Source organism: Eublepharis macularius, chromosome 11 (assembly GCF_028583425.1).
Source record: "Eublepharis macularius isolate TG4126 chromosome 11, MPM_Emac_v1.0, whole genome shotgun sequence".
Classification (NCBI taxonomy): domain Eukaryota; kingdom Metazoa; phylum Chordata; class Lepidosauria; order Squamata; family Eublepharidae; genus Eublepharis; species Eublepharis macularius.
Window position 1 is genome coordinate 69,049,045 of NC_072800.1, and position 16,908 is coordinate 69,065,952.

The 16,908-nt window shown below is 51.8% G+C and overlaps 1 protein-coding gene across 1 annotated transcript; it reads left to right on the top strand.

Annotated features, from left to right (window-relative positions):
* Window positions 1-229: 229 nt before the first annotated feature.
* Window positions 230-2,425, top strand: PTF1A (pancreas associated transcription factor 1a). Its single transcript, XM_054991974.1, has 2 exons — window positions 230-896; window positions 2,071-2,425. Exons 1-2 carry the CDS (start codon window positions 230-232, stop codon window positions 2,271-2,273), a joined length of 870 nt encoding a protein of 289 aa, XP_054847949.1. The 3' UTR covers window positions 2,274-2,425.
* Window positions 2,426-16,908: the final 14,483 nt, after the last annotated feature.

Genomic DNA, 16,908 nt, shown 5'->3' on the forward strand with positions numbered 1-16,908 from the left:
TGTACTTATAAGAAGCCTCGCGTGCCAGCCCTCAGCTCCTGCGAGTCCCGGCCGGCCTCCCTCCGGGGAGCGAGCGCGCGCCCGGCCGCTGAGGCGAAGGGGGCAGCCCGAGGGCCGGCGCCTCAGGAGCCCCGCGCGGGGGGCCAGGAGAAAGGTCCGCGGCCGGCGACGCCTGCCCGAGCCTCGCGCGCCTCTCGACCGCCTTTCCCCGACGGGGAGCGAGCCCGGCATGGAGGCGGTGCTGCTGGAGCATTTCCCCGCCGGCTTGGACGCCTTCCCGCCGGCGGCCTACTTCGACGACGAGGAGTTCTTCACCGACCATTCCTCCCGCGACCCCCTGGAGGGCGACGAGCTGCTGGAGGCCGACGAGGTGGACTTTCTGGCGCCGCCCTTCCACGACTGCTGCCGCGCGGCGCCCGGCCTGGGCGGCCCGCCCCAGGGCGCCTCTCTCTGCTGCCCGGCGGCGGCGGCGGCGGGCGGCTTCTCGCCCTCCTTCTCGCCGCCCTCGTCGCCGTCCAGCTTCGCCTACGAGTGCTGCGGCCGGGCGGCCTCGCCGGGGGGCGGCGGCGGCGGCGCGGGCCTGAAGGCGCTGGGCGCGGTGCGGCGGCGGCGGCGGGTGCGCTCCGAGGCGGAGCTGCAGCAGCTGCGGCAGGCGGCCAACGTGCGCGAGCGGCGGCGCATGCAGTCCATCAACGACGCCTTCGAGGGCCTGCGCTCGCACATCCCCACGCTGCCCTACGAGAAGCGCCTCTCCAAGGTGGACACGCTGCGTCTGGCCATCGGCTACATCAACTTCCTCAGCGAGCTGGTCCGCTCCGACCTGCCCCTGCGCGGGGGCGGCGGCAGCCAGAGCCCCTGCCAGCCCAAGAAGGTCATCATCTGCCACCGAGGCACCCGTAAGTGCGCGCGAAGCAAGCAAGCAAGCAAGCAAGCAAGCAGGCGCCCGCGGCGGGCTCCCCTGCCCCAGTCTTGTGGGAGCGCGCCGGACAGGACCGCCGCTTCCCAGCCGAGCGCGCAAGCTGGCGCTCGCCCCGCACCAATTTCCTTGAAGGCTTGGAAAGGCGAGGCTGGCCGGAGCGACCGCGCTGGTCCCCGGGACGCTGAGTTCGCAGGGCGTCTCGCTGCTGCTACGCTGGTTTGCACGGGGCAGCTCCGTTTCCAGGAGGCGCCGTGAGAAGTCAGCGTCCCGGGGACCAGCGCCCTGCCTTCCTGCCTCAGGCTCGCCTTCCCAACCCTTCCTTGCTCCCAGGCACCCTGGCCCGCTCCCACCTCTGGCGCACGCCTCCTTTCTGCCCCACGAGCCCAAGTCGGGACAGCGGCAAGGGCTTCCCCTCGCTGGCGTTTTCCACCTACTGTTCACATCAAGAGGGCCCGCGAGCCACAGGCTGGCTTTCACCGCCGAGCGTCCTGGACACGGGCGCGTATCCAGCCACTCAGGCGAGGAAAGGAAGGAAGAAGAGTTGCGGGGTCCAGCTTTGGTCCCCGCGCGCTCCGACTTTATCCGCGCCCACACAAACTCTGCGCATCTGATTAAGCAGAGAATGGAATGGGGTCGCCCTCCAACAAATACGCGCGTGCACGCGCATTTAAAACCCGTTTGTAAGCAAAGAGGGCGCGGGATGAAATCAGATCATGGGCAGGAGAAATGCTTCGCGGGTTCTGAGAGAGTCTGAGTGGCTAGAGTGGGCGTAGTTTCATAAATAGAGTTGGATTTCGGTTCAGGAGAGACTCCTGCGGTCGAAAGCAAGAGTCTCCAAAGGAATGCGCTTTCCTGCCCCTGGTTTCCACAACTCCTAGATGGTGAACCCTTTTTCAGTACTAGAGATTGGATTCCTGCCGATGGGGAGGGGAATCAGATAGCCAGATCTAGTTCCAAATAGATAGACGGGGGAAGGTGGGCTTCTGGTTACCACTACATGCATCAGGCACGGACCCTGGGATTAGTTGAGGGGCTGCTGCAGGGTGGCAACAGCCAAGGGAGAAAAGTATTGGGCTGGTGAATTTTGACACCTTTCTGTGCTTCCTAAAAACGTTGAAAGAGTGCACTTTTCTTTGGTCTGTTTCCTCCAGGATCACCTTCTCCAAGCGACCCAGATTATGGACTTCCTCCTCTGGCAGGACATTCTCTATCCTGGACTGATGAAAAACAGCTCAAGGAACAAAATATTATAAGAACTGCTAAAGTGTGGACCCCAGAGGACCCCAGAAAGTTAAACAAACAACCTTCCCTCAACAACATAGAAAACGAGCCCCCATTTGACTTCGTCTCTTAAAATATGAATTCTTCTCCTGTAAATATAATAATCTTTTATGAGTTTACATTTGTACCTAAAGACTTACATTTTAAAGGTACTCTACAATACAAAAAAAGTCTCCTAGTGGCAATCAACATTTATTTATCTATTTATTACTTAGTAAGATTTTCTGAATCAGAACTGTTTTTTTGAATGTATAATTTATATAATTTATCTTAATTATAAAATATGCAATAATCTGAGTTCCTCCAGCAGAACCTTTTGGGCAGATGCTGGAAAAAGAGAACACTTCCCAGAAACTGTGATGATAATTTATTACCATGTGATGAATATGCTAATTATATTATTAATAATAAACTCTGATTAAATCTAAGATGATTCCTTTGGAGGAAGAGTGAATGTGTGAAGGAATGGGAAGTGGGTGCTAAATTATGACCAAATGAAGGGAAAAGGGGCAAACTATGTGTAAAATATTGGGGGAGTCCACAAGGCACCAATGTAAGTTTAGTGCAATAGACCACTCCTATATTATAGTTTCACGTGTGTAACTGTGTTCATCTGGAGTGGAAGAGCAAGATTGGGATCCAACAGCACCTTAAAGACTAACTAGATTTCCAAGATACAAGCTTTCCAGAGCCAAAGCTCCCTTCCTCAGATGCCAGGAATGAAAAAAGGAGTCTTTATAATCCAGCCAGAGGGTGGTAGGGGTATTGTAAATTAGAGTGCCAGGAAGCTAGATATAATACATGTTGTAAACTTGACAGAGCACCTCTGCTCGTCTTCTGCCTGGAACGCCCATAGCTGAGGTCGCCATGAGCCCATTGGGACCCTGCACTTTGTATCCCATGCTCTAACAACTTGTATTCTAGCTAGCTTCCTGACATTGTAATTTACAATACCCCTTCCACTTTCTGCCTTGATTATAAAGACTCTTTCACTCCTGGAATCTGACTACGGGAGGTTTGTGGCTCTCTAGACCTCATACCTAGGTCGTTTAGTTGGTCTTTAAGGTGCTATTGGACCGGGATCTTGCTCCTATAAGATAGGAGTCATAATATCTGCCTCTGCTTTTGATCAGATCCATACTGCCTCACCTCCCCCTCAAAAATGCTCCTCCCATTTTAGTCACATTGCTTTTAAAGAGCAGAACTTTTTTTTTTAAATGGGAACTCTATTGTACTCGGTTTTGTGCATTACCGGCCTACCTTTCAAATGTCCCCTTCCAGAGGAGTTTGAAGAGAGATGGTCTTTTGGGGGAGGGCAGAATTTCCTCTTTTACTTTGCTCCCTTTGGACTACCTTTTCCTGAGACCAGGCTTTTGTTCACCACAAGGGAAACATTTCATCCAGGTTTGTTTCTTTAAGTAGCCTGAACAGCCCAGCTTAGTCCGAGCTCCTCGGAACCAGAAAGCCAAGGGTCTGCCACCTTTAGTACTTGGATGGGAGACCACCAGGGAAGAACGAGGTTGCTACCGGAGGAAGGCAATGGCAGCACACCTGTGCTCCTCTTCTGCCTGGAACGCCCGGTGGATTGGGGTCTCCAGGAGCCCGAAGGGTCTCAATGGCACATTCTTCTTCTTTTTGCTTCTTTGTTGAGTTTGTAGTAGCACGTTTCATTAATTCTGCTGAAAGTGCCAGTTTCATATACACTTTGGTCCAAGTGGGGTAAAACTTACTTTATACCACAGTGGACATAATATCAGACGTCTTCCTCCAGGAAACAATCAAGATGGTGATGATATATAACTATCCTAATGAATCTCTAGGGCTGAAAAGAAGCGGGTATTCAGAACTCATGAACAACTTGGAGGGGGCAAAACCCAACAGTTCCTTCATCCACGTGTCTAATTTAACAAGAGGAAGACCTTAACCTAGATCTTCCACACTACTGATAGATCTTGGTTTTTAAAAAGCTACTTTGTCTTTGATATCTTACTGTAATCAAATAGTTTTGTAGCCCCAAATTTAAATTAAAAACTTTCCTTCTAATAATCACGATATCTTTCAAGATATCATTCAGGACGGCTAAAAGTGAATTGTTAACAAGCACCACCACCACGTCCCACATAATCTTGCACAGCTTGGTGTGTCTAGTGGGGGAACTAGACCTAGCGTTACTGCTGTTCGTTCATTGATGTATACGATAGTTTGCACAATTCACTTCTAGCCTCAGCTTTCCATGCATAAAATGGGAATAATGCTGATCCCACTCAGAGGATTGCTGTCAGGATAGTGAGAAACTCCTGATCTCTCCTAGTCCTGGAAAAGTAACCAAAAGCAAAACTCAACCAACAGCAGAGGATACATTCTGCATTGTTCTTTATTCAAGTTGTGCTGCCGGAGACGTATGTACTGGAGGGTGGAGACTTGTATTCTTCCTGAGGCCGCCTCATCTGTTCACCAACAGCAACTTCTTATTCCCGGAAGCGCGGGTGGAGATTTGGGGTAAGGCATAGACACCAGCAGAGTCTAAGAAAAAGGGTAAATGGCTCATTTCCTCGCGATTGCTGGAAGCCCTTCGAGTGCACCACCTCCCACCCACCCTACTTTGGAATGAGAAGTTCACGTGGTAGAGACCATTTGCGGTGCAGTCCTAAATAGAGGCCCGCCCCTCTGGGCTCTCTGGGGTTTAGGAGGCTGTAGCTCTCTTTAGGATCGCCCTGGGAACGAGCTCCCCTCTGCACCCGCAGCCCTGGCGATGGAGGGGTTAAAGCATACTTGGTGATATATGTGGAGGTGGGGGCTGCGTCTCCGTGCGCGCGCCTCTCCCCGGGGACCCGTCCGAGGGCTGCCCTGGGGCTGCCGCAGGAGCTTCTGCTCCCGCTGCTGGCCAAGGCCGCAGGTGCTCATTTTCCCGTGGTACCCGCCGCTTGTCAGACGTCACGAACCGGCCGGTCGTCCAGGGAGGAACCCAGATGCCCCGCTCTGATCCGGAGGCGCCCTTTCGGGCTGCCCGGCCGGGGGTGCCCAGGCGTCTGGGAACCGCGCGGCCCTCGGAGGAGCCAAAGCGTAATTAGTCCTCACTCCCGGGGTACTTTCGGGGAGCAATCTGGTGCTCGCCCGGTCGCCGGCTAATTGCATTAACCCAGTTAAGGCTTCCGCCTGGCAGGGACCGAGGCTGAGCCCCCCTCCACCTCGAAGATCTCCGACGGGATAGAAAAGCCGGTGCGGGGGAGTCAGCGTGGGAGATTCCCAGCAAATCTCGAGACTTGGGGGCGGGGGGAGAAAGGGAAGAAGAAGCGGAGTGTAATTCGATTTCGTCTGGTATTAGGACCTCATTAAACACAGAAAGTCGCCCGGGCACAACCGCTTCCAGGAGGCATGTAATCTCATTACACTCATTAGAAAGTCAAATGGTCGTCGGACTGGAGCGCCGGGACTCGCGGCTGCGGCAGGGCCGGGCCCGTTTGCCTGGGGAGCGCGCGTTTGTGTGTCTGGGGAAGCCTCCGCCTCGATTGGACGTGCTACTGTGCTACTGCACAATTCAAACACTACGCGCATTGTTAGGGGGGCACCTTTTCTTCCGCCGTGCCACTTGTGTGTGTGTGCGCGGGGTTTTTTTTTTGTCATTCAATGCCTCCTCACGTCCTTTAGTATGGTGCAGATCAAGCGGAAGAGCCGAGCCCTGCATGGGAAACACCAGGGTCTCTATCTTGTCACTCTCCTGTCTTGACTTGGCAAGTCCCTTTAAAAGGCAACCTTCAAAGAGACTGACAGCTTCTTTTGCCTTTCCTCGTAACCCATTCAGCCGAATTGCAGAAGCCCTTGAGATAAATAAATACATACACCGGCCCTTTTTAATTTTTAAAACAGAGTTTCTCTGTCCCGGAGGAGATCCAAGCCACGTCGCCGGGAAGGCATGGAGGCTGCAGCAGAAATTCCCAAGAAATGCAGCGGCAATTTGGGGAGGTGTGTGTGTGTGTATGTGTGTGTGTGTAATATTGCTTGGCACTGGAAGAACCAGCGTGTGGGCTTGCATGACTGACAGCTATTCAGCTCTCTGAAACCAGTCTTTCCTCTCTTCTCCCCCCTTCCCTAGAACAACAATAACAATATTCATAGATCGGCTCCCTCCTTTTAGGCTGGGGGGGGGTTTACACTGAAATTAATTATGCATTCCTTCGCTCCCCCTCCCCCCTCAACAATTTGATCGGAAGTAAGTAGCTAATTTTTTTTAAAAAAAATGCTATCTGCACCATCTTTTTGCTTCTCTTAAAACAGCCCCAGATAAGCATCGAGGGGGGGGGATTGGCCGACCAAAACACCAGATCTGCAATATCCCCCAAGCCTTTGCAAAGTAACCTCTAGATTGGCAGAAGAAAGGGCCTGCTGGAAGTAAAGTAGGGTTATGAAAAATGATACCGCTCCTTACGATGCTTTGGAAGTGAGCTGCCTGCGAAGAGCCCCAGGGACGCCGGCTGCTGCTTCTGCAGGCCTCCCCTAAGGCTGGCTTGTCCGGGCCCCTCCCCTTCCCCACGTGGAAATGTGCCCCAGCCTTGCAGATCCGTGATTTATGTTAATAACAAAAAAGGCTCAGCCATATCCCAAGACTGCTGACATCTTTAGAGAGCCTCCTCCACTTTCTCCTGCCTGGTTTCATCAGACTGTCCTGGCCCTTGAGACCAATGGCATTTGTGATGCCCCTTAAATCCCGTTGAAAAGGCGATTTAGTCATACAAAACGCTGGCAGAGAGAAAAGAGACTATTAAAACCTCAAGGCATCAATCTCCCGGGCCCCAAAGAGCAGGAAAGGTATGGGAAAGGGAGTGATTCCCCCTCAAGCAAAGGCAGGGCGCAGAGCCACAGAGGCGGCCGGAGACTGAGAACCTGCTCCCTTGGGATTCCCAGGCCTTCTAATCTGCCAATATTAGGATTAAGGCCCCTGTAATATATGGGGTGTGAAACCTCGCCTAGGCATGAACTCATCCCATTTTCATTAAGGTCTCTTTTGCAGTGGCACCGAGGACCAGCTGCCAGGATGAACAAACACCAGTTGAGTGTCCTTGGTAAATCTCCTTCCCCCCCTTCCTCCCCCTGCCCAAAGCCTGTGGGAATGGGCCCGCGCTCATTCCACAACAAATTGCATTTTCGAGATCTGGAAGCATTGGGAGGCAACGATTCCCACGACGGGATGTGAGGTCTGGCCAACAGGTGTTCGGATTTGGCCGAGGCAGATAGGGAAACCCAGGGAGGGCAAGCTTCGCTGCCAGCAAAAGCGGGCTGCCCGGGCGCCTCTTGCTTTTTACATGGCGTGGAAGCCGCAGACAATCGAAATGATATCTTTATTGCTAGGTTCATGTCCTGGGCTATAACATATCAATCCCTGTCGGGTTTCTCTCGGATGCACCTGGTATTTCAAACTTGTTCTTTTTGTGTTTCTGGGTGCTGGGGCTGCAGCTGCCTAAAACAAGCAAAGAGGGAGAGAGGCCCTCACAATGTCTCCAAGACGTGTTGGCATGGTTTGCTTGTCTTTAATGTACCATTAAGCATTGTCTTGACACAATATGGGAACTGTAAAGCATGACGTGTGTTATAATAAAACGCATTTTCAATGATCCACTTGCAAGGGGAGCTGGGTTGCAAACAAACAGGCCCAAGTTTTGTTTTATTTTTTTTTGTCTCAGCCTTCAACTGGCAATTAAACTTAAGACCACTGCTCTCCCCCCTCCCTGATCAGCCAATTAAATTTTATGTCTCCTAATTTTTCACACAGAAAAAAAGTCTCGGTGCTGGCCTCTAAAGACATTGATTTTCTTGCTATCACCTGGCGTTCAGACCTTAGTTCCATTTATCAAGAAGGGGAACGTCAAGCGTTGCATAAAGTGACTCTGTTACCATAAGGCTCTCACCATCCTGGCCTATTGTTTTCCCTTGTTAATAACTCATTACCAGGATTTAACAAATCCACCATTACATATGTTTTGTGTCTCCATATTTTGATCCGTACGATTAAGCAGATGTTACGATTGAAAATTGAAAAGTCCAAGGCTACTCTCGGCTGAAAGAACGAGGGCAGCCTCAAACAACGAGCTAACAATGAGATTCAGAAGATCTTCAGAAAAACATTTACGACCAATAAACAGACTCCAACCTGCTCCATTTCAACCATTGTGTGCCTGGGGGGAATAATTAAGTTTAATAGGGAATAGGTCTGCGGGGTTTTCAATGCCAAGATCACAGGTGCGGGGTGGCACGCTGAATGATTCGCCTGATTTTTGCCAAGCTCAAGGGCCCTTCTCCGGGACTTGTGAGCAGGGGGGAAACATGGCCATTTCTTTTAATGCGCAGCATTACTTTTAAGGCGAACAAAGGGGCGGGGGCGGGGGGAGGCTGAGTGGCTGGCGCGGCGAATGAGGCGCGCGCGGCTGCACAAGAGAGCGGCCTCCTTGGCTGAGCGCGCCGCCAGTTTGGTGCGCAGGGCCTCCCTGGGCCGCCTCAAAGCCTCGCTCCTCGCCCCCCCAAGCCGCCCCCCGGCTTCAATTCAGCCCAGCCTCGGCCGGGGAGCCCGCCGGAGGTCTCAGCCAGGCTCCCAAGCGCTCCAAGGCCGGGGCTCGGAGGCGAGGCTGCTCTCTGGACAGCTTGGCCAAACTCTCCCCAAACTCTGGAGCGAGCGTCTGAGGAGGGTCCCCGGGTTGGAGACGCGCATGCGCCCTGCCTCTCCCCTCATCCCCAGGGGCTCAGGGGAGCCGGCGGGGAGCCCACTGAGGGGACCCCGGAGCGCGAAAGACCCCCAGCCGGAGCCTCGGCCCCCTTCCGCTTGTCCTCGAAGGCCTGCGAGGCTGGGAAGGGGCAGCCAAGAAACGCTCTCCGCCGGGCCTTGCCTCGTTGCGCATGGAGGTCTCCAAGAGGGGTCCCGCCCAGGCGGCCCGGCCTGAGGCCTGGGCGCGCGGTGGGAAGGTGGGCAGGCGGCTGGTGGCAGCCTGAGGGGACGCCGAAGGGGGCGAACTTCGCCTCGCCACCGGGACCCGCCCCCTGGCCGGCTGCCACAGGAAAAGGAGCCGGGTGTCCCTGACAGGAATGTCGTTGCCCGCGCTCGCCGCCGCCTCTGCGCCCAGCCGTGCCCCAAGGTCACTCGGCTCGCCGACGACAAGCGGCGGGCAACGGGGCGGCTCCTCCTTGACCTTAGCCCAGGCCCCGGCGCCCCGGCGGGGCTCTCGGAGCAGCCGGCCTCTTTCGCCGGCCGCGCCAACAGGTCCTTCCCCCGCAGCCTCCTTGCGCACCTGCTCGGAGGCAACTTGTTGCGCGGCGCGCCTGTCCCGCTGCCAGGGCGACGCTTTCCGCCGCTGCGGCCGGCTGAGGCACGCAACCCCGGCCAGGCCCGGGCTCAGGGCCCAAATCAGGGCGACTTAGCTGGGCGAGGACCTTGGGGGCGAAGTGTTTCCCCCGGGTCTGAAGGTCCCTGGCCCCGTTTAGGTCTCAGGCGTCTCTGCGGGCCTCGGCTGCAGCGCCGGGCTTCCGCTCAGAGCAGCCCTCTCGCTGCGACGGACGGAGAGCCGGGTGGGATTTCTAAGCAACCTGGAGAGGAAGCCGGACCCCGGCGAGGGCCAGAGGGTGCTGGGGCGGGCGCCGAGGCAGCCCTCAATTCCCCGTTCCTCTCCAGCGAGCCTCTGCCCCTCGCAAAGGCCTCTCGTGGGCTTGGGACAGGCGCGCACTTCCAGAGTCACCGTGGCCCGTTGGAAGGTCATTACATTCCCTTCCAATTAAAGCGATCGCCTCTGAATAGCTCCAGCTATTCTGAGTAGTCCCCGATTGAGCCTTATGGCGCTGACGGTTTGCTGAGTGTTTTCAGGGACAGAGACTAGGAAGGAAGGGGGGCGGGAGAGCCTCCTTTTGTGGCGCTGGCCAAGAGATGAAGCGATGCAAATAAACAAGGAGGGAAGCCCCTTGCCAAGGGGAGAAGGCGGCTTGCCTGGCCAGCGTCCCTTTGCTTGCAGATCGAGCTTTGGCTAAAGGGCACTTCCGTTAGCAACAGGCGGTTTCCACCTTGGCGCAAAGTATTTGGGACTTTGTTTTGTGGGAAGCAGCTCCTTTGGCTAGGCGCTCAATGGGCACCCACCAGAAGCTTAGAAAGCGGCCCCCTTCCCAGTGCTTTCAAGAAAAACTTGAATAGTCGTTGTCAAAGTGGAGGAGGCAAGAAAAAGAGGGGGTTCAGAAAAAAAACCCTTGAAAAGTCTTGGAAATGGGTAGATTTTGCAGGTGTAGAATGAAGTTAACAACCATGCACAGTGTGTGCTCCCCCAGTGGGGAGAGTGTGACAGGGACAGCTGGCTCCGTTTTCCCTGTGAAAACCCTCCCTTGGTGGACCATACACAACGACAGTGACCTTTCTGCAGGGGGAACCAGAGCCGGCCCTTTGACTGAATTAGTCACAAAGACGTCTTGCTATGACTTTTGTTCCTCGCCAAAGCCAAGAAATATTGCGTTTAATATGAGAAGGATTGTCCCCAGCTTTCTCGTGCTCCTCCAAGAAATATGACCGGTCTGATTTAAGGGCGCTCGTTTCTCTTCTTCACCCCCTTCCCCCTTCTCCCCCCCCCCGCCCCCAGACCTGGAGATGAGGCGGCGCACTTTTTACAGCAAGCTTCTTTCCAAAGGAGCGCTCCGTCTGAGTGTGCAGAAGCGAATTTATCAATCTTTTCATGATCTGACAATACTTGCAAATACATCATTGTCACTGGGGGTGGCTTGATAGATTAGCTGGAGGCGTCGGAGCCCTTTTCCAAGGTCAAGTTGAAGATTCTTGTTTGCTGTTTAACTGAAGTTTGTTAAAGAGTCGAACAATACCGGCCTGTTAACTTGCCTCTTGTCTGGGGTGGAATCCCTCCAAAGCTTTTCCTCCCCGGGGATGGGGGGGAAGAAGAGATTTTTATCTCCTCTCACGGTCTTCAGAAAGAATTGACAGTTAATTAACAGGAACGCCTGATATTAACGGAGATCCAAGGAGGCAATAAAAAGGTCCCCTGCGTGCCATAAAGCCGAGACGTATTTTCCCTTGTGCAAGGTGCCAAATTTTATCTTTCGCCTCGCACAAACACAGTGTCTTCCCTCCCCACGTGCCTTGGGGCGATTTCTTTTTACGAGTTGGATTCCCAAAAGCTTTATTTGTGGCGGGACGGCGATGGATAGCAACTGTTGCCAAAGGCTTGTTGTTGTTGTTGTTTTAACTAGCCTTGAACCTGTTGTCTACAGGAACTCTTTGAACTTCCCTTTACTGGGCTTAAACGTTTTCTTTCGCCTCTTTGCAGACTTCTTCAGCGTTAGTCTGGGTTCCACCGACTCGTTTCCTCTCGCTCTGAGATGATTGATTCTTGTTATTCAGTCCAACTTTTATTTACCTTGCAAAAAAAATGTTCGGAGGACCCAATGTGATAAATTACAGATATGCAAATCACATTGAATGGTCTTGTAAGTGTGTCTCGCTGGAGCTGAATAAGGCCTTGCAAGCCGGTCTGTGCGCCCTCAGGACCCCCGGGAGCTGATCAAAGCACCCATTCTCTTTCATCCCCAGTATTCTCTTCCAAACTATTTCGATACAATATGTTTCCATGATGCCCTTAATGGGCTAGGGACACAGAACTCATTACAACCTAGCTAGTTCTGCCGACCCCTTTGTTCAGAGGCAGAAAGTTAAAGAGAGAGAAAAGGGGGGAGTTGGAAGGGGGGCGAGCCTCTGCCAGTTGCCAGCTTTCTGAAATGCTAAAGCATGCGTCATTTTTCACTAGGTCTCGTTTTGATATCCTCAAAAGACAAACTATGAAACCGGCTTGGCCTTTTCTGGCATTAATTACACTGCTGTCCAGGCGATCTGTTTTTCCTATTATATGCATTTCTCAGCAGGGATTATTTTGCAAGACTTTTTTTTTTTTGCAGCTGCTAGTGAAACTATGAATGCATTTTTATCGGTATGGGAAAAAACATAAGAACCCATATTGTTGTGTATGCTCTTGTTTAAAAGATCTTGTTGTTTCATCTTGGGAGAAACTGGAGGTTTGTGGTTTAATTTAAAAATCTAGATTTTTTTTTTAAAAAAATCTACTTCTTCTAGAAAGATCTCAGAGTTTGTCAGAATTTGGAACTTCGGATTTCTGTGTAGTTTGGCCTTTCTCTAATGTAACATGCTGCTTTATCAAACCAAGTCCCGCGTGAAAAGCCTTACTAACAGTGAAATCCTAAACAGAGTTACTCCAGTCTAAGCCAATGGTCTTAGTAAAACCAACAGCAGAATTTTCCCTACAATTTAGCTACAGCCCCAAATTTTCGCTGTGATTTTCAAGCTTCCTGTGGAGTAAACGTGTGAACATGGTTGCACACTAAGGTTTGAGTGTATCCATGCACACAGACCGTGTCGATAGCTGTGGCAGCAAACGATGACTTCCAGGTGAGAACAGATTAAACGCTCATGAAACATACCGGGCAAACCTTTGTATCTGTTGATATCACTGTGCACGCAACGTTTTTCGACGGGGAGAATCCACACGAGTTGCGTGGATTCTTAAAGCAGCGCTGAAGGAGACCGCCTCTTATCTACACGTGTATGCGAATCAGCCCTAAGTCTTTTTTAAATTACTGGGCCAAAATCATTGGCACATCATTTCTGCTCATCGTTTGCTTCGAAAACCCCATGAGAGGTCGCCTGTGTCGGTTGCAACTTAAGGACACTTAATTTTTATGTATTTACTTCAGCATATACAAAGACAGCACCCTTGGAATGCACATATCCTAAATTCTATTTAGGTCAGGTACACAGATTGCACCCTTCATGTCACCATTCCTACTAGTTTTAAAAAGGGGGGCGAGAAGTAAAAAACGAGGAAAAAGTGACCTGCCCTAATGAATTGAGTTTCGAACCCAGCTCCACAACCACCTTCTAGGAATTGACTTAAGGTCAGACAAAGGTTCCAGGCGTCGCTTGAATGGCCCCGCAGTGGATCAGCCGCTTGTTTGGGCAGCTTTGCTGGTGTTTCTCCAAGAAAGCCCATCAGCTCTGTTTCTCCGGTGGGGGTGATTGGTTGGTGGAAAATGGCTGGCAGCCAGTTCTGGGAAAGATTCCAGCCCTGACTCCGATTAACCCTCTCTGGTGAAACTCTGCTGGAAACCAACTCACCAGCCATTGCCATTAATCTACTTACTAATTAAGCCAATTCATTTCTAAAGGAGAAAAATTCCTTTCTTTGGCCCAAGTGCTGGGAGGAAATTTGAAAGAAGCGCCAAACTGTGTAACTGTAATTCAGCCAGGGGACTGCTAAAACAAGGTTGTTGATATATAGCAGGAGATTGAAACCAAGTTTCTAGGGCAACAATCCTTTGGAAGTGTCGGTGGCACACAGAGCAGGAGCTGTTGGCTGAAGAATGGGGCATTACAGAGCAGACCATTGTGTGGATGGGCGTGGGGGAAACACGGCTTTTCCCAAGCACTGCCTGATTATTGCCCTGCTGCCCGGGGTTGGTGCCTTGTAGGGTTGCCAACAGCCTGGGGAGGGGGCAGGGGGAAATGTCCTGCCTCTTTAATATAGGCTTAATATGTGGAAATAGGCAGCTGAAGCTGCTAAATAAAATCCCATCAAGCTTCTTTTAAAGGGATGAGAGTTTTTCTTCTCTGGGTTGTTGGCCATATACACTCTACCCCCAAGAAACTGGGTACTCATTTTACCGACCTGACCTAGGAAGGATAGCTTCAGCCACTCATTTCCACCCATTAAGCTATTAAAAGGATGGAACATTTCCCTCATACCTGTTGGCAACCACCATTGTAAGGATCTTACAACATCCCTAGGTATGCTCAGTTTCCTTTCCTGAGAATCCCTCTCACCGCAGAAAGCAGAGAGGAGCCAAACTGCAAGCATCTGATCTTCATCCTAGCTAGAGGCACCACCACCGTGGTGGAAGCCATGAACCCTAGCAATGTCTGTATCTTCCAGGCAGTCTGAAATCTGCATCTCTGGAACATCCTGGCCATCCCTTTGATCTTCTGAACCCTGTCAGTTGGAAGAAAAGCCTTATCCAGTACACCATTAAATACTGCCCTGATGAATTGGACCTCCCTGGTGGGCATCAATTTGGATTTCTTTTGATTTACAAACAATCCCAAGCTCAGACAAAGCTGGAGTGTAAGGGAGACCTGCCCCTGAACATCTTGTTCAGACTGGCCCACTAGCAACCAGTCATTCAAGTACAGGTACACGCAGCATCCCAATAAGCATAAATGGGCTATGACCACTGCCATGCATTTTGTAAATACCCTTGGGGCTGTGGTCAGCCCGGAAGGTAGGACTTGGTACTGATACACTTTTTTATCATATGTGAACCGCAGGTATTTTCTATGCGCCTCACGGATGGAGATGTGGAAGTACGTGTCCTTGAGAACAAGAACGGCGAACCAGCACCCTGGAGTGAGTAATGCGATGACTGTGTGCAGTGTCAGCATACGGAATTTATGGACAGAAATAAATTTGTTAAGTTCCCGCCATCTTTTTTGTCAACCATAAAGAATCTGGAGTAGAAACCCTCCTTGGGTTCGGCTTCCTCGACCTGTTGTACAGCCCCTTTACTCAGAAGGGCCCCAAGCTCTGTCTCCAGTTCAGGGCACGGGTGTGCATCTGAAAATTTAGGAAGATCCAGACGAGGAAAACTTTCAAACTCAACTTTATAACTGTGATAAACAATTTTTACAGCCCTAGCATCGGAAGTAATAATGCTCCAAACAGCGTAATAACTATGTAACCTATCTCCAAACACTGGCTCCAGCCCTTGCTTTAGTCAGAATTGCTTCTGGCCATTATTATGCTCCTTAGAGTGCTGATGTTACACTTCCTGGCATTGCCCATGGCTCTGTTTCCTTCTCTGGAAGAATCCCTGTGGTGCTGAATAGGGACTTTGGTTAGAATACGTGTACCCTTGGTAAGGCTGGTATCTATACACCCTACTCTTATACTGTTGCTGCCTGATTGTCCCCCGCTTTGTCGGGCATGAGGGATCACTCCATAGGACCGCAGTTAGGCGGTCTTTCCATTTCTGGGACAAGTAGTCATCTGTTTTTTCTGATAACAGAGTCTTTCCCTCAAAGGGTAAGTTCTCTACTTTATTCCTGGTCTCAATCGGGAGTGCCGTAGCCCTCAGCCAAGCATGCCGTCGCAAAACCACCACAGAGGCCATTGTCCTCACTGCTGTGTCAAATGCATCCCTGCTTGCATTAATCTGGTGTCGTGCCAGCTTAGTAGCCTCCTTCTGAATGACTCTCGCAAAGGACTTCTGCTAGTCCGGCAATTTCGCATGAAATGCTGTGGCCTTGCTCCATAGAAAGAGCTGATATGCTACCATCATGGCCGTATAATTAGCCATCTTTATGCTCAAGGCTGCCGAGGAGTAGATCCTCCTGCCCACTGCATCCAGCTTTCGGCACTCCTTGTCATATAGTGCTGAATAGGCCCCCTGCCTCAGTCTTGCTTGCATCTCCTCAGTGGCAAGAGATGACAGTGGAGGGTGCAACGAGAGGTGTGGGCAAGCCTCATCTTTGGTCCTATATAGGGCCTCTGCTTTTTTTGTAGTGGCAGGAGCAGAGGCTAGTTTAGTTGATTGCGTTCATAACTTCTACAAAGCCTTCTATAATGGGGAAGGCTACATTAGAAGATGATCCTGAGTATAGGTGTTTTAGGATTTTGTCCCTCAACTTCAGTTCAGTGGAAGTAGTGTCTACCTCAAGCGCCTTCGCCATTTTCATGAGCATCTCAGAGTAGGACCTGAAGTTGTCCATAGGGAAGACTTCCCCAGTGTCACCCACCATTTCCTCTGGTGGGGTATCCGAAGGTGGGCTAGGGCTCCTCCTCCTCTGGAAGGGCTCCTCGATGGTCTTCGGTTCTGACAACTGGTATGCCATCCTGGAGCTGGAGAAGGAGTGACGGCCAGTGTCCGCTGGATAGTCAAATGGTCCTCTGTGGGACCAGGATCTCTCATCCCTGGAGTGATAGCCTTCTCCCGGGGACCTAAGGGCCCTCTGCCTCCTGCGGGGAAGCTCACCTTCCTCTTGCAAGGATTGGTCCGACTAAGATTTTGATCGAGTAGATTGCGACTTTGATCTAATTGATGGCATTGGTGGAGGGTCAATTATGAGCACCTCCTGCTCCATCCATTGCTCCCTCAAAACCAAGGAGGAGGATCCATGGGAATGCAAGTGCTTCGTCGTCTTAGACCTCTTCTGAGGCGGTTCCTCTTCAGCTACGATCCCCTCTTTCGGAGCTCTCTGAGACTCCTTTGATCTTTTTTCCCTTGACTTCTTTTGTCATGTTTCGGTCACTGGATCCGACCTGGATGGAGCCCTCAGTTCTGGATACAGTTCTGAGGTTGGTTCCTTTGGAGCCACGTCGATGGAAGGAGTCAAAGGCTCTCTGGGTCTAGGTGTCCTAGAACCCGATCAGTTTAGATCCGATCTCTTCACAGTCTCCGAAGAGTCTGATGGAGCTTGGGTCCATGGGGTCTTTGAACCCAACATGCTTGGTCTCAGAGTTGAGGCTGGTGCTGGAATCAGTGTTGGATCCGAGGCTATGGACCCATTGGCCTGGGCTACTTTCTTTGCCTTGGTCGGAGTTTTTGCCGCATCCAATGCTCTCTTCCACAGGGAGGCTTTCAGGCGGCCATCTCTCTCTGCCATTGTCTTAGGA